This window comes from Cucurbita pepo, unplaced genomic scaffold, assembly GCF_002806865.2.
Source record: "Cucurbita pepo subsp. pepo cultivar mu-cu-16 unplaced genomic scaffold, ASM280686v2 Cp4.1_scaffold000478, whole genome shotgun sequence".
Classification (NCBI taxonomy): Eukaryota; Viridiplantae; Streptophyta; class Magnoliopsida; order Cucurbitales; family Cucurbitaceae; genus Cucurbita; species Cucurbita pepo.
The window spans coordinates 3,331-25,717 of NW_019646708.1; the positions used below are offsets into that span (position 1 = coordinate 3,331).

The window sequence follows — 22,387 nt, forward strand, 5'->3', positions numbered from 1 at the left end:
ACACAAGTGCGCTGAAATTCAATGCCACAAGAAGTAAAAAATGGTTGTAAAGATAGAAACTATCTTAATAGTAGTATGAAATTGACTAAGTTTACTAACAAATGGTGTACTAATTTGTGTTGCGTAAGAAAAACTCAAGTACATCGAGTAAAATCATCAACAACAGTGAGAAAAAAACGCAAACCAGAATGGTTTGGAATTTTATGTGGTCCCCAAACATCACAATGTAACAGATCAAAGGCAGAATGAGTTGTTATTGAACTTTTTGAGAAAGACAACCTGGTTTGTTTTGCTAATGGGCAAATAGTACAATTATGAGAAAGAGTAGCATTATTAAGATGCAATTGATTAGCTAGAAATTTAAAACGAGAAGGAGAAGGATGACCTAGGCGTAAATGCCACAAATGAGAAGACTGAGATACTTGATTTGCTGAAGATTTGATTGGAGATGAAGAAATATGATAGAGACCTCCGAATTGTTTACCCGAGCCAATCATCTTCCCCGTAGCCAAGTCCTGCATAACATAAGAATCAGGATAAAAAGTCACATAACATTTCAAGTCATTGGTAAGTTTGCTGATGGACATTAGGTTTAAATTGAATGAAGGCACACATAAAACATGGTTTAATTTAAGGTCAGGGTTAAAAGAAACATTGCCAGTATGTGACACATGTGTTGTCCCTCCATTAGGCAAATTTATTGTAGATATGGTGGTAGCCTTTGGTTCAGTCATAACAGAAGCTTTGGGTACTATATGATCCGTAGCTCCACTATCGAGAATCCATGGATTAGAACTCGTAGAGTTAATAGATAATGTAGAATGACCAGAATTACCAAAATTGATGTTATTATCAGAATTACCAAAAGGACGATGATTGAGTGCAAATAAGGCTTGTATAATCTGTTGTAATTGCTCAGAAGAAAAATTTGGGATGGAATTAGGTGATTGTTCTTCTATATTCGACTGAGAAACATCGACCATATTTATAGATGATCGATATCCTCGATTGTTGCGTTGATTGATTTGTACTACCCTTCTAGAATTATTTTTCTGTTGACATCAATCTTCTATATGTCCCCTTCTATCACAAAATTTACAGTGAAACTTAAAGAAATCGACACTCATCAATTGTATGACAACTTTTATTGCAGTGTTCACATGATTTATCCTTGGCAAATTTTGAATATGTTGTTTTCTTCTGCACTACTGATGCAATCGAGAAATTCTTAGTAGGCTCAGAAGTTACCTGACGCTGCATCTCCTTGTACAAGTAATGAATAGGCTTGCCTCACATTAGGTAATGGAGTCATCATCAATATGTTAGATCTTACCATTTTATAAGACTCATTGAGCCCCATGAGTAGTTGCATCAACTTGTCTTCTTCGCATTGATCAACATGTATTTGACGTTGATTACAGGTAAATGGTGTGCGGTATGCTTCCAATTCATCCCAGAGTGCTTTGAGCTTGGTGAAATATACTGACAGTGTCATGGTTCCCTGTGACATCATTGCTATAGACTTTTGTATCTGAAAAATTACTGGAGCATTCTTTTGTGAGAATTGATCGTGAAGATCAACCCACACTTGATGAGCTGTCTTGCGTGAATAATACCCTCAGCAATATCTGCTTCAACTAAATGAGTTAACCAAGATATTACCATACGGTTGCACTGATTCCATAGTTCAAATTCAATTGAATTTGCATCTTGAGACGGTTCTTCAATTGTGCCATCAATGAAGCCNAGCGCGTGTCGTGGTGGTGGTTGGTTGAGATTCGTTGCCGAGATTTAGGCAACTCCGGTGACGACCAAACTTATATAATGATTTAGGCAACCAAAGGACGAGAGATTTTGTGATCTAGCTATGTCAAATACTTGCTCCTACCTAACATCCACGTGGTTACATGATTTAGTTACTACGTAAAATATAGTCAAGAGTTAGAAGTTTACCTTTGACCGTAACTAGGTAGATAAGTAGAATGAGCCATACAACCTACGATTAAGAATCTAGATTATCCTTAACAACAACTTTATAGCTAAGTCTAAGATTTATGTGACGATGTTGTATAAGAAAAATGTTTAAGTTTAAGCGAGTTTGAGTGAGTATAGTAAAACTTGAGTCAGATAAAACAGGAAGGAAAGACGAAACAAGAATGCTCCTGAACCTTTACATTACCGTCGGTAAAAGAAAAAGAGAAAGACTCCTTTCCTTATTCATTCTACTGAACCTTTACCGTCGAGCTACTTACTCCTGTTTCCTATTCTCTCGCTCACCTTCAAACACTCAAAAAGAAGATGAGAGTCACCCACCCACCCTATTTATTCAAACACAAGGTCAAAGAAAAAGAGAAAGACTTTCACCTAGCGATAGTTTACTTCTCCTTGCTTTCCTTTGATTTTGAATTTTCTCCTTTCTAGAACTGTAAACATTAAAGATGAATGAGACTCAACCTTAAACCTTAGATTGATGGAACTCTTTCGGTAAAGCGGCCGGAGGATTCGATTCGATTCTTCTTTCACNTTTGACTCTATCCCCTGAAGTGATTGTGATTGCGATTGGATAATATTATTTTGAAGTGACCAACATTCCTCCATGAAAATTTTGGAACATAGTTGGAACATACTTCACTAGCTTCATTAAAAATTAAAAAAGGAAAACGACAAGTCGACTTTTGCTTTACATAGCTGTCACCTAATCCAATTAAAATTACCCACACAGAAAAAAGAAAAAGTATATATATTATTTGGAGAAGGAAGAAACGTGGAGGAAATGACCATTTTAGTATTATCTATATTATAATTAGTGTTGGAATTGGTGATATTCCAGGGTTCGTTTCAGTCAAAATGTGACTACTTCCTTCAACGTGGATAATTCCAATCATTTTTACCCAATCTTTTCTTTTTGTTTTTATTTATTTATTTTTATTAAATACTTTACTTTTCTTTTTATTTTAACAGCAAAACCCCCAACCTACCTCCTACCTGCTACCCGCTACCTTTTCCGTCTTGTCTCGGTCAAATTCGTCGCTGCCTTCCTAATCCGCCTTTTCTTACCAATATAATCGGGTCTAAATTATTAAAAATATCTATAAACTTTATAATTTCTTTTAATTAATAAAAATATTTTTATTATTTTTTTTTTTAATATTCTTCAAATTTCCCCCTTTTCTTTTTTTCTCTCTAATTTAAATGAAAATTTATATCTAAAAATGTTTAATTGAGTAGGCTTACAGATTGGTTCATCGAAAATGGCTCATTAGTGAATTTGGGTTGGGATTTGTGCCAAAATATGCATATGTCATAGTCGATAGGAGCTTACAAGTATTGTTGATCACTGTGATGAGTAGGCTTACAAACTACGACACCTATCATTCATGTGCATCCTCAATAAACCCACTAAACAAACTTGCAGCCACGTAGAAGTGTAGTAGAAAAACAAACCTAATATCGACCGATGACGTTTAGTCTAACTTGACTCAGGAGAGAAAATCAAATGAAATGGTTAAATAATAATAATAATAATTTAAAATAATGAGTCAAGGCTATTCTTAATTTTAAAAAAATAGAAAATAAAAGTTTATAATTTAATAAAATCAACAAATGTTTCTCCTGTGTTGAAAAAACAGGAAAGAACAGCAATTATCTCTCTGAAACCACAGATATACACAGTAGCCGCTTCCACCAATACATTCTCTCTTTGTGTATCTGTGTTATACGCCATAGCGCGTCTGCTTGGGTCTTGCTCAGAACCTTCCATGGCCGCACACCACAGCTCAAGCCTTTGAAATGCTCTCTACTCCTCCACCACTGTATATATACCTTTCCATTTCCCCTCTTCCCCTTATCATCTTCCTCATCGTCCTCCCAATTTCCCTCTGCGTTTGGATCTCCCAATGAAGTTCGGCAAGGAATTCACGGCTCAAATGGTGCCGGAATGGCACAACGCCTACATGGATTACAATTTCCTCAAGTCTCTTTTGAAAGAGATTCAGAGATTCAAGCTCAGAACTGGCTCTCCTCAGCTCCCTCAGCCTTCTGCCTTGAAGCGCAAGCTCACTCTCTACAGAGCCTTCAGCGGTCTCACTCAAGGTTACGCTCATCCTTCCCCTCCTTCTTCCCATGCCGATATCGAGAGCCAACCCATTCTCGTTAACTCTATGCACGAAGATGGCTCTCAGAATTACAAGACCACCTTCCTCATGGCTGCCGATGATGGCGCTGAGTACGAACTCGTTTACTTTAGGAGACTCGATGACGAGTTTAACAAAGTCGATAAGTTCTATAGGGCTAAGGTCGAGGAGGTTATGAAGGAAGCGGAGATGTTGAACAAGCAGATGGATGCGTTGATTGCTTTCAGAGTCAAAGTCGAGAACCCTCAGGGTTTGGTTTTCGATATGTCTGAGAAGACTGTTGAGATGACCCGTCTTGCTTCTGGAATTGCTGCTTCTTCCGCTGCCTTGTCCGTTTCCACTCCCAAAGGCGCTTTATCTGGAAGTGAGTTTTGAATGTTTATATATAATCAGGAATTTCTGCTCTTGTTTTAGCTTCATCTAGATTACCGTGGATTGGATTTATCTTTTGTTTAGGTTTTTGATGATATCTGTTTTCATGGTTTGATGAAGTTGAAAGAAGTTGTTTCGTTGCTTGTTTTGGTTTTAATGGAGTTCTTGTATGCTAGATCAGTACTAAGTAGAAACTGTGTTTATGAACATATGTTTTGATGAGCAGAGAGACCTCACATGGCCATGGAGATAATTGAGGAAGGCGGGGCCGGTGAGCTTGGACAATCTGATGAATTAAATGAAGATGGGGACGATATCGACATGATATCGAGAGGTAAACAGGTCGAAGAAGATAACTCAAGCAAAAGGAAGGGTGTTAGACCACCTCCATTAGAAGTTCTTGATCGTGTGAAAATAAATCAACCCATTGAAACACCTCGTTCAACCATCAAGGGATTCCTTAAAATCTCTAAGAACACTGAACTCCAATTCAGCAGAGACAATCTAAATAAAGTTGAAGAACAACTCAAGCATGCCTTCTCTGTGTTTTACCAGAAACTTAGGCTTCTCAAGAGCTTTAGGTACATCTTATCCCCTATTTTCTCGTCTTTTTCAATGCTCAAGTTGCTAAATCTTTTCTCATTCATGGAATTTACCCAGCTTCTTGAATACACTGGCATTCTCAAAGATCATGAAGAAATATGACAAGGTAATTTCATTTCTGATCTGATTGATCGTGTTGAATTAAAGCCGAAAGAAAGTAGCATTGGACATGTCTCCTTACTTCTTTATTATGTCTTTGTAATTTGATTGCAGATTACATCAAGAAATGCCTCAAAAGCCTACATGAAAACGGTGGACAGTTCTTACCTTGGAAGCTCAGATGATGTGAGATATAGCTTGTAAAACCATTTCTTTCTTAAAGAAGTTACTCAGTAAAGCAAGTTCTTTCTTCAATTCTAATATACTAAATGCCACTGCAGGTTGCCAAGTTAATGGAGAGAGTTGAGAACACATTCATCAAACATTTTTGCAATGCCAATCGCAGCAAAGCAATGAATATTTTAAGACCCAAAGCAAAGAGAGAGAGACATAGGACAACATTTTCCATGGGTATGCTCTGATTTTCACCATGATTTGTTGTACCATTTATGCTTATTATTATTTTAGGGACAACCCTTTTTACTTGAACTCAAATGATTTGCAGGTTTTCTAGCTGGCTGCTCTGCAGCTCTTGTTTTAGCCCTCGTCTTAATTATCCGTGCCCGCAATATTATGGATAGTCGAGGAAGCACAAAGTACATGGAAACCATGTTTCCCCTTTACAGGTAACTACACAACTCTCCAGTCATATTACACATGTTGTTGACCTGTTCATTTTCATCTCGTACATTCTCAGTCATCCTTGTTCTTAGCTTAAACCACTGTGTAAATAACTGGTTGGTAATTGTTGAGGATTGTTGGGAGGAAGTCCCACATTGGCTAATTTAGTGAATGATCATGAGTTTACAAGTAAGGAATACATTTTCATTGGTATGAGGCCTTTTGGGGAAGCCCAAAGCAAAGCCATGAGAGCTTATGCTCAAAGTGGACAATATCATACCATTGTGGAGAGTCGTGATTCCTAACAGTAATAACTTAGTTGCAGCATAAACTATATTCTGTCGTAATGGTTTGACGTGGGAACTCTGATCTGTTTGCAGCCTGTTTGGATTTGTTGTTCTGCATTTGGTTATGTATGCTGCGGACATATACTTTTGGAGGCGATATCGAGTGAATTATTCCTTCATATTTGGTTTGAAGGAAGGAAATGAGTTGGGCTATCGTCAAGTTCTCCTTATTGCTTTTGCTCTAGCAGTACTTGGACTAGGCTCTGTGCTCTCAAACCTTGACATGGAAATGGACCCAAGAACAAAAGATTTCAAAGCATTTACTGAACTTATCCCTCTGTTGGCAGTTGTTGTAAGATTTTCACACCAAACTTCTCCAAATGCTTTCAATTTTGCATATGCAGTAATGCTAAACAAACTTGCCTTTTCTTCTGCAGCTTGTAACTGCAATACTTATCTGCCCGTTTAACATCATATACCGCTCGAGTCGTCTCTTCTTCCTCACTTGTCTGTTTCACAGCATCTGTGCTCCGCTCTACAAGGTAAATTATGTCAGCCACCGTGTATATAAGCTCGAAGATTCTGAAGTTGCTATTGCAATATTGTTCCTCAAACAACTTTCTCTATCTCAGGTGGTGCTCCCAGACTTTTTCTTAGCTGACCAGCTAACCAGCCAGGTGCAAGCACTCAGAAGTTTGGAATTTTATATTTGCTATTATGGTTGGGGAGACTACAGAATTAGAGTAAACACGTGCAAGGCTAGCGCCGTATTCCAAACGTTCAGTTTCATTGTCGCCGTTATTCCATACATGTCGCGCTTTCAGCAGGTACCACTCCAATCTTGCTATCAATTTTTAACTGAACTCCCACATTGCAGAAAGAACACTGGGAACTGATGGGAACATATTCATCCTTAGCTTAATGTGTTGTCTTCCTTTCGTGTTTTCGCAGTGCCTTCGTCGACTGTATGAAGAGAAAGATAAAATGCACGCACTAAACGGATTGAAATACTCGTTTGCTATAGCTGCTGTGTGCTTCAGGACAGCATACAGTCTAAACAAAAACTTGTATATTTGGTATGTACTAGCTTGGGTATTTTCAGTCATAGCAGCAGTGTCAGGCACATACTGGGACCTCGTGATCGACTGGGGGCTTCTGCAACGGAATTCAAAGAACCGGTGGTTAAGGGACAAGCTCCTCGTCCCTCAGAAGAGCGTATACTTCGTTGCAATGGTGAGTGATATTATAACGAATGAGAATACAAGAACATGTTGCGTTTTATTTGGCGATTCCTNGTGCTTCAGGACAGCATACAGTCTAAACAAAAACTTGTATATTTGGTATGTACTAGCTTGGGTATTTTCAGTCATAGCAGCAGTGTCAGGCACATACTGGGACCTCGTGATCGACTGGGGGCTTCTGCAACGGAATTCGAAGAACCGGTGGTTAAGGGACAAGCTCCTCGTCCCTCAGAAGAGCGTATACTTCGTCGCAATGGTGAGTGATATTATAACAAATGAGAATACAAGAACATGTTGCGTTTTATTTGGCGATTCCTAAAGAGAGAAAACATTGCAGGCATTGAATGTAGTGCTGAGACTTGCTTGGATGCAAACCGTATTGAACTTCAAAGTCCCTTTCTTGCACAGAGAAGGTTTGGTTGCAATTGTTGCTAGCTTAGAGATCATTCGTCGTGGCATATGGAACTTCTTCAGGTAAACTAATACCAAACAATTTTCTCTGAAATGAAAAATCTTAGTCTTATCCAATACTTATTTATATATGTTTTGATGATGGATGGTACAGAATTGAAAACGAGCATTTGAACAATGTCGGTAAATACCGAGCGTTCAAATCAGTGCCGTTGCCTTTCAACTACGACGAAGATGATGATAAAGATGATTGAGGGATGATTCAAAATGGACCCTTTTCTTATGTTGTATTTTTATGATGTATATAGCAATTTTGCAAGAACTGTGTGTTCTGAGATTCCATGGATATTGGAAGGTAGAAATTAAGGAAGGAAAAAGGAAAATGAAAGAGTTAGAAATGAAGAGATTGCAGATAAAGCGAAGGCAAAGGGAGAAGGACAAATCCAGAAATGGTTTGAATATCATAAGCTGTAATGTAGAAGATTATGATATAAGATCCGTATGAAAACGAGAGATTNAGCGAAGGCAAAGGGAAAAGGACAAATCCAGAAATGGTTTGAATATCATAAGCTGTAATGTAGAAGATTATGATATAAGATCCGTATGAAAACGAGAGATTTGATGTGGTTGGATGGTCAAGGCCTTCAATTCCACAACATGACAACGGTGCATTGAATGCAAGCAATAAATAGTGGGCCACCTAATATAATTACACTTTACTACCATAATTCAACTATACTACCATCCTCCACGTCTATCACAAACCAATAATGTAACACAATTATGTTCCTTCCTTGTTCATATCCATCACTCATTTTTTGACACGTTTTCATTTTCTAAAATGTTTGAAAAAATTGCATTCTCTCTCATTGGTCTCCATTTCGGTTAAGGTACTATCTCTTTCAACACGTAAGTCCTAATCTGACTTTTTCTTTTTCCGACATGTGAAATTTTATTGAGAACTTTAAAGGTTGAATTTCAAAATGGAGTAGAAGAGAAATATGATAAACAAAAATCATAGAAATCTACACAATCAAGATCGTAAAAAATAGAAAATATGGTCCAAGGCAACTCCAAAGGGGTAAAACGGTCTTTTTCACCTTTTACTATTTAAGGGGTCTAATTTACTTAATGCAGAATTAATTGGGGAAGGAAGGGAGAGAAGGAACAAGAAAAGAAAAGGAGAGGAGGTTGAGTTTCTTGACAAAAAAATGTTGGAGAACCGTCTTTAGATTCGACTTATTCAAAGTATTCTTTGACGAGAATTCTTTATTGGAGTTTCTTAGAATGATGTTGTTTGTTGATTTAGACTTTTGAGTCACCAGAATCATTCAAAAATCGAGAAAGAATCGAATGTATAATATATAAGTTATAGAATATCGTTTTTCTATATATTTGTGCATTTAGGTGTTGGAAAACTTCTAAAAACTATTTATTATGATTTGGGAGATTATTCTTAATAAATCTTGGGAAGGAATCTCGGAGAAAAAAGATTAAGGTAACTTAAGTAAGTTTAAGGTGTTCACGAGCAAGTTAAAAAAGATCCAATTAAAGGAACTATGGGAGGACACGACCGTTAAATAAATAATTTCAATACTCTAACATTAAATTATTGAAAAATGTTTGAAAGAAAAAGATAAACATAAAGGGCAAAATTATAATTTTTCCAAATTTTAAAGATTTTTCTGGATTTTTAATTACTTATGGTTAATGCTTCATCTATAAATATGAGGTTATGAGCAACATTTTGGAACAAAAATCAAACAAAGTTGAGCCTCCAATCACACGATAGAAGTAATTCATTTTTCGGTTTCTCTTCCTTGGATTTTATTTTTTTAATTCGAGAGTTATGGTTAACCATTATTTCTTTAAATTAATTCCTACGCAAACAAGCTCTCCAACAAATTTCCTCTTTTCCCACCTATGACAGACATTTCTAGGTTGAGATGAGTATTTACCACGAAGGCCACCAAGATTGAGAAGCTTAAGATCGAGAGTAATCAAGAAAACTTCTAAAGAAAGTTGATTTAAGTTTTAAAAGGGGATAATCCAAACTTTGTTCCCGACCCGAAAGTTCGTTGGGTAAGGCCTATTCCTCTACCCTCATAGCAATAAGAGGAGAAGATTTCAGGAAGAAGTTGGGGGGTGAGGAGCTCCCTATCAAGTTGCCTAATAACCTAATAACCTTCGGGTAAATTTGGGTAAGAGACCGAGACAAAGAATCGAGAAATTGGGGGCCTACGAAAGGGTTTATTCTTCAAAAACTATTTCTTAAGCTTGAAGGAAAGATAAGGAAGAAGTTTCATGGAGGAATCGAGGTCTAAAAAATGTCTGAATCATCCTAACTAATAAGAATTTTCTGGGTTTATATTTGACGAGTGCAAAAGTTTTTTTGGGCAAACTTTTAAGGCTTATAACTTTGGCTACCGCCTATGACAAGGTGAGTTATTGGTCTCTAGATCGTACTTGCAACATTATCTTTAAGTTCTATGAAGAAATTGAGATCTAAGGTATGGTTTGCGTCCCTCCTACGTACATCGTCGTCGATAATAAGAGAGGAACCTCGATTTTAGAGAGTTTCATGGATCTATGGTTGGCCCATGCAACCCAGCGTGACCCAAAATCGATCACTCGGCCCAGCCCACACAGTTAGCCCTTGCAACCTAGCATGACCCACGACCTATACACCAGCACCTCGACCTAAATAGTAGAAGCGATGTGTCCCACTCCTACAATAACACATGTCACATCTGTAGCCAGACACACATTCGGCTCAGTCGGTTTAGACGGCTCGGCGGCTCAAAATCTCAGCTCCTTACCTTGGTAAAGGAAAAAATCACCATTTTTCATCGTTATGACCCTCTCGAAGCCGATTTCGACCCTAATTAAGATAGTTAAGGTCATTACGATGTCCTATTTCACAATTTTAAGTTGAATTTAGTTTAGAATTGTGAAATACTAACGAAAGGAACGAGACCACCTATTAGACAACGAACTCCGGTGACACTTGGAACAACATTCGAGGAATGGGAGCTAATGTATATTAATTTATGGAGAACACTGGCTAAGGCCAATCAAGTAAGTGGTCTTACTATAGGATAAGTTGGATACTTGTTTGTTGTATGACGACACGTGCTTAGTGGCACTGGCAGGTGTTCTTTATGCTTTATAATTATGAACGTATGACGTATGGTCTATGATGTATGATGACATGTGTAAGTTATATGATGATGTATGATGATGTGCTATAATGATTGTGACGTAGTTCAATAGCGTTATGATAACGATGTAGGATGATGACAATACATGTTGTTATTTCCTTAATGACGTTATTTTCCATATTAAGTTGAGATGTATGTTGTGAATACCATATTGCATTATGTCGATAACTCGGCCTAGGACACAACCCTACAAAAGATTATTTATGATGTTAAGATTGAAAGCTAATGCACATATATTATTAATAGTAATATAAGGACGAAACTATGGTTGTGTCATAAAGATGAGAAATATTATCTTGGTTTCTAGAACCATGCCGCCCAGAGGATGCGGACGCGGAAGAGGAAGACGAGGAAGGGACTCCCCTATTAGAGGTAGAAGGTGAGGTGAGGCTGAAGAGAGCCCACCTCGAAAAGGATTAGAGACTAGGATGGATGCAGCTGCATCACCAAAAGTTGCGCCGCCACAAGTCGCGCTACCACAAGCTGCATCGCCACCACAAGCTGCACTACCACCACAACCTCCACCGACGCCGCAACCTGCACCTGAGACTGCACCCCTTCTGGCGGCCCCAGCGGCTGGACTAGACACCATCACTAGACTAATGTGGGAGTCTCTCCAGGCCATGATACACACTATGATGGTCACCCAACTAGCCAACATTTCGTAACCTACCAGAGGGGAAAATTGGTTAATGAACTTCAAACGATATGATCCTAGCACATACACTAGTACTACAAGAGATCCAATAAAATCTCAGATTTGGATTTGTCTATAGAAACTATATTTGAGTCGATGGAGTGCCCAGATAACCAAAAAGTCTCATGCGTGACCTTTGTACTGCAAAAGAATGTAGAGGTATGGTGGAGGGACAATAAGGATAGTGTCAACCTAGGAGGGGGAGCCATGGAGTGGGATCACTTTAAAGAAGCCTTCCTCAATCAGCATTAATCCAAAGGGGAACACTTAAGGCGAACACTCTGTGTTCGACCACTTGACCCAAGGCGGACACTCTGTGGAAAGATATGACAGGGACTTCATGAGACTAAAGAGTTTCACACCATCTTTAGTAGATACTGAACAAAAGATGACTAAGAAGTTTGTCTTTAGTCTGGACCCAGACTTGCCGCACGGTGGAAGCTATAGACCCGAAGACATATGAGGGGACTTTGAGAGCTGCCAAAGTCTTATAAAAGCTCAGGGATGAAGCACGACGTGAGCAGCAAGTAACTGTTGGACGCAAACAGCTATATGACTCAGTAGATTCAGACCATCGGCCATCGGCGCATAGTCCTTACTCTATCGACCCATATGCCTTGCGAAAAGCGAGAGCACCCTTCTCAACGCACAAATTGACACCTCAAAAATTAGGATGGGGCAAGAGGAAGAGGGGAAACAGGGTGCAAAGATCTGTGGGAAGTTGTAAGGGGGAAGGTGTGGCCAGGACGAGAGCCTGTTTTCGATGTGGTCAAGAATGTCACATNTATTATGTCGATAACTTGACCTAGGACACAACCCTACAAAAGATTATTTATGATGTTTAGATGGAAAGCTAATGCACATATATTATTAATAGTAATATAAGGACGAAACTATGGTTGTGTCATAAAGACAAGAAATATTATCTTGGTTTCTAGAACCATGCCGCCCAGAGGATGCAGACGTGGAAGAGGAAGTCGAGGAAGGGACGACCCCCTATTAGAGGTAGAGGGTGAGGTGAGGCTGAAGAGAGCCCACCTCGAAAAGGATTAGAGACTAGGATGGATGCAACTGCATCACCAAAAGTTGCGCCGCCACAAGTCACGCTACCACAAGCTGCATCGCCACCACAAGCTGCACTACCACCACAACCTCCACCGACGCCGCAACCTGCACCTGAGACTGCACCCCTTCCGCCGGCCCCAGCGGCTGGATTAGACACCATCACTAGACTAATGTGGGAGTCTCTCTAGGCCATGATACACACTATGATGGTCACCCAACTAGCCAACATTTCGTAACCTACTAGAGGGGCAAATTGGTTAATGAACTTCAAACGATATGATCCTAGCACATACACTAGTACTACAAGAGATCCAATAAAATCTCAGATTTGGATTTGTCTATAGAAACTATATTTGAGTCGATGGAGTGCCCAGATAACCAAAAAGTCTCATGCGTGACCTTTGTACTGCAAAAGAATGTAGAGGTATGGTGGAGGGACAATAAGGATAGTGTCAACCTAGGAGGGGGAGCCATGGAGTGGGATCACTTTAAAGAAGCCTTCCTCAATCAGCATTAATCCAAAGGGGAACACTTAAGGCGAACACTCTGTGTTCGACCACTTGACCCAAGGCGGACACTCTGTGGAAAGATATGACAGGGACTTCATGAGACTAAAGAGTTTCACACCATCTTTAGTAGATACTGAACAAAAGATGACTAAGAAGTTTGTCTTTAGTCTGGACCCAGACTTGCCGCACGGTGGAAGCTATAGACCCGAAGACATATGAGGGGACTTTGAGAGCTGCCAAAGTCTTATAAAAGCTCAGGGATGAAGCACGACGTGAGCAGCAAGTAACTGTTGGACGCAAACAGCTATATGACTCAGTAGATTCAGACCATCGGCCATCGGCGCATAGTCCTTACTCTATCGACCCATATGCCTTGCGAAAAGCGAGAGCACCCTTCTCAACGCACAAATTGACACCTCAAAAATTAGGATGGGGCAAGAGGAAGAGGGGAAACAGGGTGCAAAGATCTGTGGGAAGTTGCATGGGGGAAGGTGTGGCGAGGACGAGAGCCTGTTTTCGATGTGGTCAAGAATGTCACATCGCCATCAACTGTCCGACCAAGGACACCGAAAACCAACCTAACCCACCTAGAGCAGTGGAAGAGGCAGACAGACTGGTGCAAACTGTGAAAAAACTACTCGCGTATTTGTGAAGGAGATGTCGAGGGTGGAGACACAAAGAGACATCGACTGTCTCTTCTTCTTATAGTATCCTTCATTACTGTTGTCTTGACCACCTCGACCATTTTCGTGACTTCCATGACCACAGCCTCTACCTTGAAAATTTTGAGAGTAGCGTACCTTTTCATATTTGATTGATGTCTTTGTTTGAAGTGCTTGATCAAGTGTTTTCCCCTTCTTCTTCTTACGTTGCTCGTGTGCCTCGAGAGAACCGAAATTTTCTTCATTCTCTTCCTTCTCATGTTTGAGATGGGAAGAACTCTCACTCAGCTCAGCCACTTTCTTCTCTAACCTTTCAATCTCTATTTCTAGATCTTTCCTTCTCGTTCAGCGATTTCAACGTCTGCAACTGAGACTTCTCCATAGATTTATCCATGACAGTTTTGGGTTGTTGCTCCAAATCTCTGATCTCCTCCTCATGATCTGGCAGATTCTTTGGCTCGTTCGCTGATCGCGTGGGCTTCTTCTTCGCCATTGTTTGGGATTTTGAAGGGATTGCGGCTTGCATTTGCATCATCTGTTTCTCATGTTCAATCTGCATTTCTACCATCCTTTCTCTCCATTCCATCTTTTCTTCTTCCATTTTCTCTTCCATTCTCATCCTCTTTCTTCTTTCTTCCTCAAATTCTCTTTCCCGCCATTGAAGCTCTCTCTCTTCGAGCTCAAGCTCTCTGTTATCCAGTTGTTCATCCCTCTTCGATTTTCTCGTCTCCGATATCGTGATTTCGCCAAATCCGCTGCATATCACCTCATTTTCAACAGCTTCCATCATCTCACGACTACCGCCATCGTCTTTCACGCCGCCATGTTCTTTTGCTTTCAGGTCTTCATTTTGGGCCATCAAGATAATACCTTCGTTTGTTGCGTCATCCAAGGCCAGGTTGATCGTTTCTTCCACCTTTTATTGGCTCGACAATCTTTTGCAACATGCCCCATTCTACTACAATTGTAACATTTGTCGAAGTTATGACCATATTTATGACATTTATGGAACTGTATGTTGGAATAGATTGGTCGGTCGCCTCTTCCTCGACTGCGTCCTCTTCCACATGCCAATTTGCTTGGCTCGACTGTCTCTTCTTCTTATAGTATCCTTCATTACTGTTGCCTTGACCACCTCGACCATTTCGTGACTTCCATGACCACAACCTCTACCTTGAAAATTTTGAGAGTAGCGTACCATTTCATATTTGATTGATGTCTTGGTTTGAAGTGCTTGATCAAGTGTTTCCTCCTTCTTCTTCTTACGTTGCTCGTGTGCCTCAAGAGAACCAGTGAGTTCATCGACAGTGAACGTCGCTAGGTCTTTTGACTCTTCTATCGCACATATAAAATTCTCGAAGTTGTTGGTTAATGACCTCAAGATCTTCTCCACAACCCGCGTCTCGGGTAACATTTCTTCGTTTCGATTGAGTTGGTTTACACAGTCTATATATGCGTGATGTAATCAAATACGTTTTCTGACTCCATTTTCATGCTCTCTAACTCGCCACGAAGAGTTTGGAGACGCACTTGTTTGACTTGGTCGGTTCCTTTGAACACTTTTCCTAAAATGTCTCACGCTTCTTTTGAAGTAGTTGCACTGGCAATCTTCTCAAAGCCCGACTCGTCAACGGCTCGGAACAACATGTATAGTGCCGCCTTATGCTTTGATCGCACCTCTTTTAACGCTTTGTTTTGTGCCACCGTATAACCTGTGGTATCTTTTGGTTCTTCGAAACCTTTTTCGATCATCTCCCATGCATCTTGAGAACTGAGAAGAGCTTTCATTTGGATGCTCCAATTCTCATAGTTTGTCTTTGTTAATCGTGGTAGCGGCATTTGACCCATCACATTTGCCATTAGCTCTAATACCAATTTGTTAAAGAAAACTCGCTAATTTGTGAAATAAATCTCACACACACTAACAATAGAGGGCGCTCTGATATCAATTTGTGAAAAAACTACTACCCTTTTCTATTACTTNTTTTTTTTTTTTTTTTTTTTTCATTGCTCTGTTTCTTTTCTCTTTGACTTTATTCGACCTAGGGTATCCCCTTAGGGTGAGCCAGTGTTGTTTGTCAAAAAGAAAGATGAATCGATGTACTTGTGCATCGATTATAGAGAACTAAATAAGAGAACGATAAAAAACATATATCTTCTGCCTCACATAGAAGACTTATTTGACAAATTTAGGGAGGCGACAGTATTTGCCAAGTTAGACCTTCGGTGAGGGTACCATTAAATTAAGATTAAAGAGAGGAATGTACCAAAAAGAGCGTTTATGACAATATACGGTCACTACGAGTTCATAGTGATGTCGTTTGGCCTCACTAATACCCTAGCTTTGTTTATGAAATTATGAACCGAGTATCCAAGGACTATTTGAACAGGTTCGTTATCGTGTTCATAGATAACTTCCTAGTATACTTGAAAACGTACCAAGAACACATTCGAACGGCGAATGCCGGAGTTTTCATTCGCACATGACCCACAAAGAGCACCCGACGTCGGGGTCACCACGGAAACCAAACTCGACCTTCAGCCACCTCCAAGACACCTGCAGAGAAGAAAAATACTGAGAAAACGAGAAAGACAGTGAGAAAATCCGACGAAGCTCTGGCAAAGCCAAACCCTATGAAATCGACGTCGAAACCTCCGATTTACGCAACGAAAATAATCCCAGAGGCTTTTACACACACCAGCGGTAGATTTAGACGATTCCTACACGTACACCGTCGGGCAAGGGAGACAGAACGTCAAATTTCTGAACCCTCTCAGATCTGGGAGTGTAAGGCCTTTACGAACCAAACAAATACTAAAAATGAAATTATGGGGAGAAGGAGACTCGGAAACGGAGAAAAAAGGAGGGAAAAAAGACGTCGAAATGACGTTACCGAGGAGAGAGAGAGGTCGCCGACAAATTTCGTGTAACCGGGCGAAGAAGACAAAGTCCGACCTAAGGGCTGGACTCCCGCAACCTGAACCGAGTCCAACCCACTCCAGTCCAAACCTCGGTCGACGACACCCCCGAGGCCCAGTCACCTCAGCCCAAACCTGAAAGCCCAATTACGGCTTAACCCATCAGCTGCGACCCAAGACAACCCAGCTGAGCCGAGACCCGCAAGCCCAATCCAATACCCAATGCTCACAGCCCAGCCCACCTGCAAAGGTTTCCTTTCAGTCTAGGGCCGATCCATCACTCGCGGTCAACCCAGACCTGCGACTGCAACCGAAAACCCGCGCGCTCGACGCGACAACCCGCGCCTCGACTCGAGACCGCTGCACATGCGTCGCCCTCTGGTTGTGCCACGTGGCACATCTGCAGCGCGACACCCCCTCAGCTCCAGTGACTTGATCAGCTCGGCGACGGCTTCTCGATTCCAGTGGCTTATTCGGCTTGGGAAACCTATTTTCGACCTGTTTGGCACCGTTTCGACCCTCGCGGACTTGCTTCGATCCCATTTAAGGTAAAATAGATCATTTTAAGGTCGTATTTCACAAATTCAAGTTGAAAATTAATTGTGTTTGTGAAATACTAACGAAGGTGTCGAATGATCCAACAGGAACCAACCACCAACGAAAGCGTAGGACGTATACGAGGAGCTAGGAGCTTAAGCTTATATTTTAGGGAGTACTTCGGCTAAGCCTACCAAGTAAGTGGCTCACCCATTGTAGGTTATACATTGTATGTTGTGTTAGCACGTGTCCGTGGATTTGCACGTGTCATTAAATTGTATGCTAGATTCTTATACTTCAATACGTACGCTTGTGATGTGTGAATGTATGCTGTTTAGTATGATGTGATGTGCTATGCTTATGATGTTTATGATATTTCTGGATGATTCTGGCATGAATGATACTAAAATTTTGATTGTATACAGCATGAAATGTAAGACATGATACCACGATAAACGACATGAAGTGTAACCCCGTTAGGATTATGTATGATATGTAGACACGGAAACCAAACTCGACCTTCAGCCACCTCCAAGACACCTGTAGAGAAGAAAAATAGTGAGAAAACGAGAAAGACGGTGAGAAAATCCGACGAAGCTTTGGCAAAGCCAAACCCTATGAAATCGACGTCGAAACCTCCGGTTTACGCAACGAAAATAATCCTAGAGGCTTTTACACACATCAGGGGTAGATTTAGACGATTCCTACATCGGGCAAGGGAGACAGAACGTCAAATTTCTGAACCCTCTCAGATCCGGGAGTGTAAGGCCTTTATGAACCAAACAAATACTAAAAACGAAATTATGGGGAGAAAGAGACTCAGAAACGGAGGAAAAAGGAGGGAAAAAGGACGTCGAAATGACGTTACCGAGGAGAGAGAGAGGTCGGCGACAAATTTCGTGTAACCGGGCGAAGAAGACAAAGTTCGACCCAAGGGCCAGACTCCCGCAACCTGAACCGAGTCCAACCCACTCCAGTCCAAACCTCGGTCGACGACACCCCCGAGGCCCAGTCGCCTCAGCCCAAACCTGAAAGCCCAATTATGGCCTAACCCATCAGCCGCGACCCGAGACAACCCAGCCGACCCGAGACCCGCAAGTCCAATCCAATACCCAACGCTCACAGCCAAGCCCACCTGCAAACGTTTCCTTTCAGTCTAGGGTCGATCCATCACTCGCGGTCAACCCAGACCTGCGACTGCAACCAAAAACCCGCACGCTCGACTCGAGACCGCTGCACATGCGTCGCCCTCTGGTTGTGCCACGTGGCACATCTGCAGCGCGACACCCCCTCAGCTCCAGTGACTTGATCAGCTCGGCGACGGCTTCTCGATTCCAGTGGCTTATTCGGCTTGGGAAACCTATTTTCGACCTGTTTGGCACCGTTTCGACCCTCGCGGACTTGCTTCGATCCCATTTAAGGTAAAATAGATCATTTTAAGGTCGTATTTCACAAATTCAAGTTGAAAATTAATTGTGTTTGTGAAATACTAACGAAGGTGTCGAATGATCCAACAGGAACCAACCACCAACGAAAGCGTAGGACGTATACGAGGAGCTAGGAGCTTAAGCTTATATTTTAGGGAGTACTTCGGCTAAGCCTACCAAGTAAGTGGCTCACCCATTGTAGGTTATACATTGTATGTTGTGTTAGCACGTGTCCGTGGATTTGCACGTGTCATTAAATTGTATGCTAGATTCTTATACTTCAATACGTACGCTTGTGATGTGTGAATGTATGCTGTTTAGTATGATGTGATGTGCTATGCTTATGATGTTTATGATATTTCTGGATGATTCTGGCATGAATGATACTAAAATTTTGATTGTATACAGCATGAAATGTAAGACATGATACCACGATAAACGACATGAAGTGTAACCCCGTTAGGATTATGTATGATATGTAGACTGAAAAATGAGAAGGCATGAAAGATGATAGTGGGGTTATATTCATTAATGATAAAAGTAGAAGTATTGGTGACCTCATGCATTATGTGTGCTCATGCATTTGGGGGATACCCCTATTCCATCACGAGGGTACGGACGTGTACATCCAATGGCAGGACAACGATCGTTATGTTTTGCATAGCGCTGCCGTGATGGTTACTAGTTCTAACGGGTGTCCGGCCTAAGGAGCTCCAGAGTATGCTCGCCCGACAAGGAAAGTGGCCTAGCGGTGTGTGAACTGGCTGGTGAGCCCATACTCGCACGTATGGGCTGTGTGTAGAGTATATGGTACACGTCCAAATTTACCCGTTAGAACAGCACCGTAGGAAGACAGATTGAAAGATAGGTCCCATCATCTCATTGCATGTGATTGTTGCATAACCCCGATAGGGGATCACTTACTGAGTATTCTAGAAATACTCAAGCCTCGTGCTACTATATTTTTCAGATAAAGGCAAGGCACCCATGTGAGATNCGAGTGAGCTAACATAACTGTAGTCAATGAAGAAGTCATAGCACAGATAGCTCAACTCATAGTACAACCTACACTTAGACAAAGAATTATTGATTCCCAACGAGAGAACCCTGACCTACGTAAGATTATGAGTCAACTAGCAGAGGGTCCAGTGGACAAATTCTCAAAATCCTCAGATGAAAAATTAATGTGTAAAGGATGCCTATGTGTCCCAGCAATGGAGGAGTTAAGGAAAGAGATACTGACGAAGGCTCAGAACTCGCCGTTTTCTATGCATCCAAGTGATACTAAGATGTATCAAGATCTAAAACAACATTTTTTGTGGCGAAGTATGAAGAAAGACGTAGCAGAGTAGGTGATAAATGCTTAGTATGTCAACAAGTAAAAGCTACCAGAAAAAAGATGGCACGGATGTTACAACCCCTAAGTATATTGGAGTGGAAGTGGAAAAATATAGCCATGGACTTCATAGTAGGACTATCCAAAACTCTAAAGGGCTGCACAGTAATCAGGGTAATTGTCGATCAGTTGACAAAATCGTCACACTTCTTGCCAGAAAAAGAAACATATATAGTTGACAAATGGGCTCAACTGTATGTGAAAGAGATAGTAAGATTTCATGGAGTCCTGATGGTAATAGTGTCGGATCGAGACCCACGCTTTACGTCGACATTTCGATTTGACTTTAAAAAGTATTGGGTACTCGTCTCGTCTTCAACACTGCCTTCCACCCTCAAACAAATGCTCAAACGGAGCGTTTGAATCAGATTCTAGAGAACATGCGCGCTTGCGTATTAGACTTCTAGGGAAGTTGAGATTTCAAACTACACTTGATAGAATTCTCATACAACAACAGCTTCCAAGCGACCATCGGGATGGTACCGTTCAAGGCCTTATATGGAAAACGGTGTAGATCCCCATTATGTTGAGATGAAGAAGGCGATAGAGAATTGGTAGGACCAAAATTGGTGTGAGTCAACAATGAGGCCGTTTAGAAAATCCAAGCGAGGATGCGTACCCCTCAAAGTAGACAAAAAAGCTATGTTGATGTAAGACGTAGAAGCTTAGAGTTCAAAATAGGGAACCTAGTATTCCTGAAGGTGTCTTGAGGTTCGGGCGTAAGGGTAAATTGAGCCCTCGATTCATTGGACTTTTCAAGATTCTTGTGAAAATTGGTCGCGTGGCATATAAACTAGCACTACCGCCCTCCTCTCTTAGGGGTACACAATGTATTTCACATGTCAATGCTGAGAAAGTACATGACGGAACCTATCCACGTAATACACTACGAACCCCTTCAGCTTAACGAAGACCTAAGCTATGAAGAAAAGCCCATAAGGATCCTTCATCGAGAAGTGAAAGCCCTATGCAACAAAGATATTGCCTTCATCAAGGTACTATGGTGAAACTATCATACTGAAGAAACCACGTGGAAGCGGGAGGATGAGATAAGAGAAAAATACCCCAAACTAGTGCGGGAGTTTGAGACTTTTGAGGAAGAAAGTTCTACTTAGCGTAGTAGTCGAAAAACGTGAGAATTCTGGCGACCGTCGTAATTCTCGTCCTCAATTCAGACCACGCTCCCTCACTCCCCACTGCTCCCACTTGCTTTCAGCCACATACGCCTAGAAGGAAAACGTCAGAGAGAGGAAAAGGTAGAGAAACACAAGTTAGAGAGAGAAAAATCGAAGTTTTTCGACGATACCCAAAACGCCAAACCCATAACCAAAATGATCAAACTAGATGTTGGAACGCTCTAATCATGCCACGAAAGGGATCCTCGATGATTGTACGTTCGTCTAAGGTACATTTTGCGTCCTCCTACGTACATCATTGTCGGTAACAAGAGAGGAACCTCGATTTTTTAGAGTTTCATGGATCTATAATTGTAGGCGTTTTCAAGTCACGAGATGTCGGGAAAGGGTAGAATAGAGGCTGATAGAGAAGTAGAGGAAGAAAAAGGATGAAAAATGGTTTCAGAAATGATCAACAAAGGAGAGAGAAGTAGAATCGAAAAAACACAGAAGTCGGGGGAAGATGAAAGGATCCATCGGATCTGGGTTAGGTACGATTTGCAACCAATAACCTGCAAACCGAGAGCCACCGTGTCTCACATACATTTGTAGCCGTCAACCCATTTACTTTGAGTCAGTAACTGGCCTAGCTCGCGCCTGCACGATTAACACGATGCCCAAAATTGAACACTCGGCCCAACCCACATAGTCAACGTAGGCAACCCAACTTGACCTGCGCTGTGACAACGTATTTGTAGGCTCAAATCGCATCCAGTTTCTGATAGGTTTCCACGAGCTTTTCTCTAGGTTCTAGGAAGTTTCGGCTTTACTCTATAGTTGTATGACCTTCTAGGGAATCTTCTAATGGTGTTGTGGTGTAGTTGGTTATCATGTTAGTCTATCACACTCAAGGTCTCTAGTTTAAGTCTAGGTGATGCCATGTTTGAAATTTTTATTTTTATTTTTATTTTTATAATCCGGATTCATTTTAGACCTCCACGGGAAAGTTTAGGAGCGTTAGAGCTTGATAAGCCCGAGAACCGTGTCCTCGAACACACATTGAGCATGTAAT

General features: G+C 41.1%; 2 protein-coding genes across 3 annotated transcripts; one reads left to right on the top strand and one right to left on the bottom strand.

Annotated features, from left to right (window-relative positions):
* The first annotated feature begins 3,625 nt into the window (after positions 1–3,625).
* On the top strand, positions 3,626–8,195 carry LOC111785393 (phosphate transporter PHO1 homolog 3-like). 2 transcript variants are annotated; one of them, XM_023665800.1, is made up of 13 exons: positions 3,626–4,497; positions 4,732–5,086; positions 5,166–5,214; positions 5,322–5,393; positions 5,489–5,618; positions 5,713–5,833; positions 6,209–6,467; positions 6,553–6,657; positions 6,748–6,942; positions 7,067–7,146; positions 7,411–7,612; positions 7,694–7,830; positions 7,922–8,195. In XM_023665800.1, exons 1-13 carry the CDS (start codon positions 3,897–3,899, stop codon positions 8,019–8,021), a joined length of 2,406 nt encoding a protein of 801 aa, XP_023521568.1. In that variant the 5' UTR covers positions 3,626–3,896; the 3' UTR covers positions 8,022–8,195. The 2 variants fall into 2 exon arrangements, with proteins under 2 accessions (XP_023521568.1, XP_023521569.1); XM_023665801.1 differs by lacking the exon at positions 7,411–7,612 and having other exon boundaries at positions 3,897–4,497; positions 7,067–7,348.
* A 3,055-nt stretch (positions 8,196–11,250) lies between these two features.
* On the bottom strand, positions 11,251–12,910 carry LOC111785392 (keratin-associated protein 5-1-like). Its single transcript, XM_023665799.1, has 2 exons — positions 12,724–12,910; positions 11,251–11,657 (listed from the first exon to the last, which is right to left on the bottom strand). The coding sequence occupies exons 1-2, from the start codon at positions 12,908–12,910 to the stop codon at positions 11,251–11,253; spliced, it is 594 nt and encodes a 197-aa protein (XP_023521567.1).
* Positions 12,911–22,387: the final 9,477 nt, after the last annotated feature.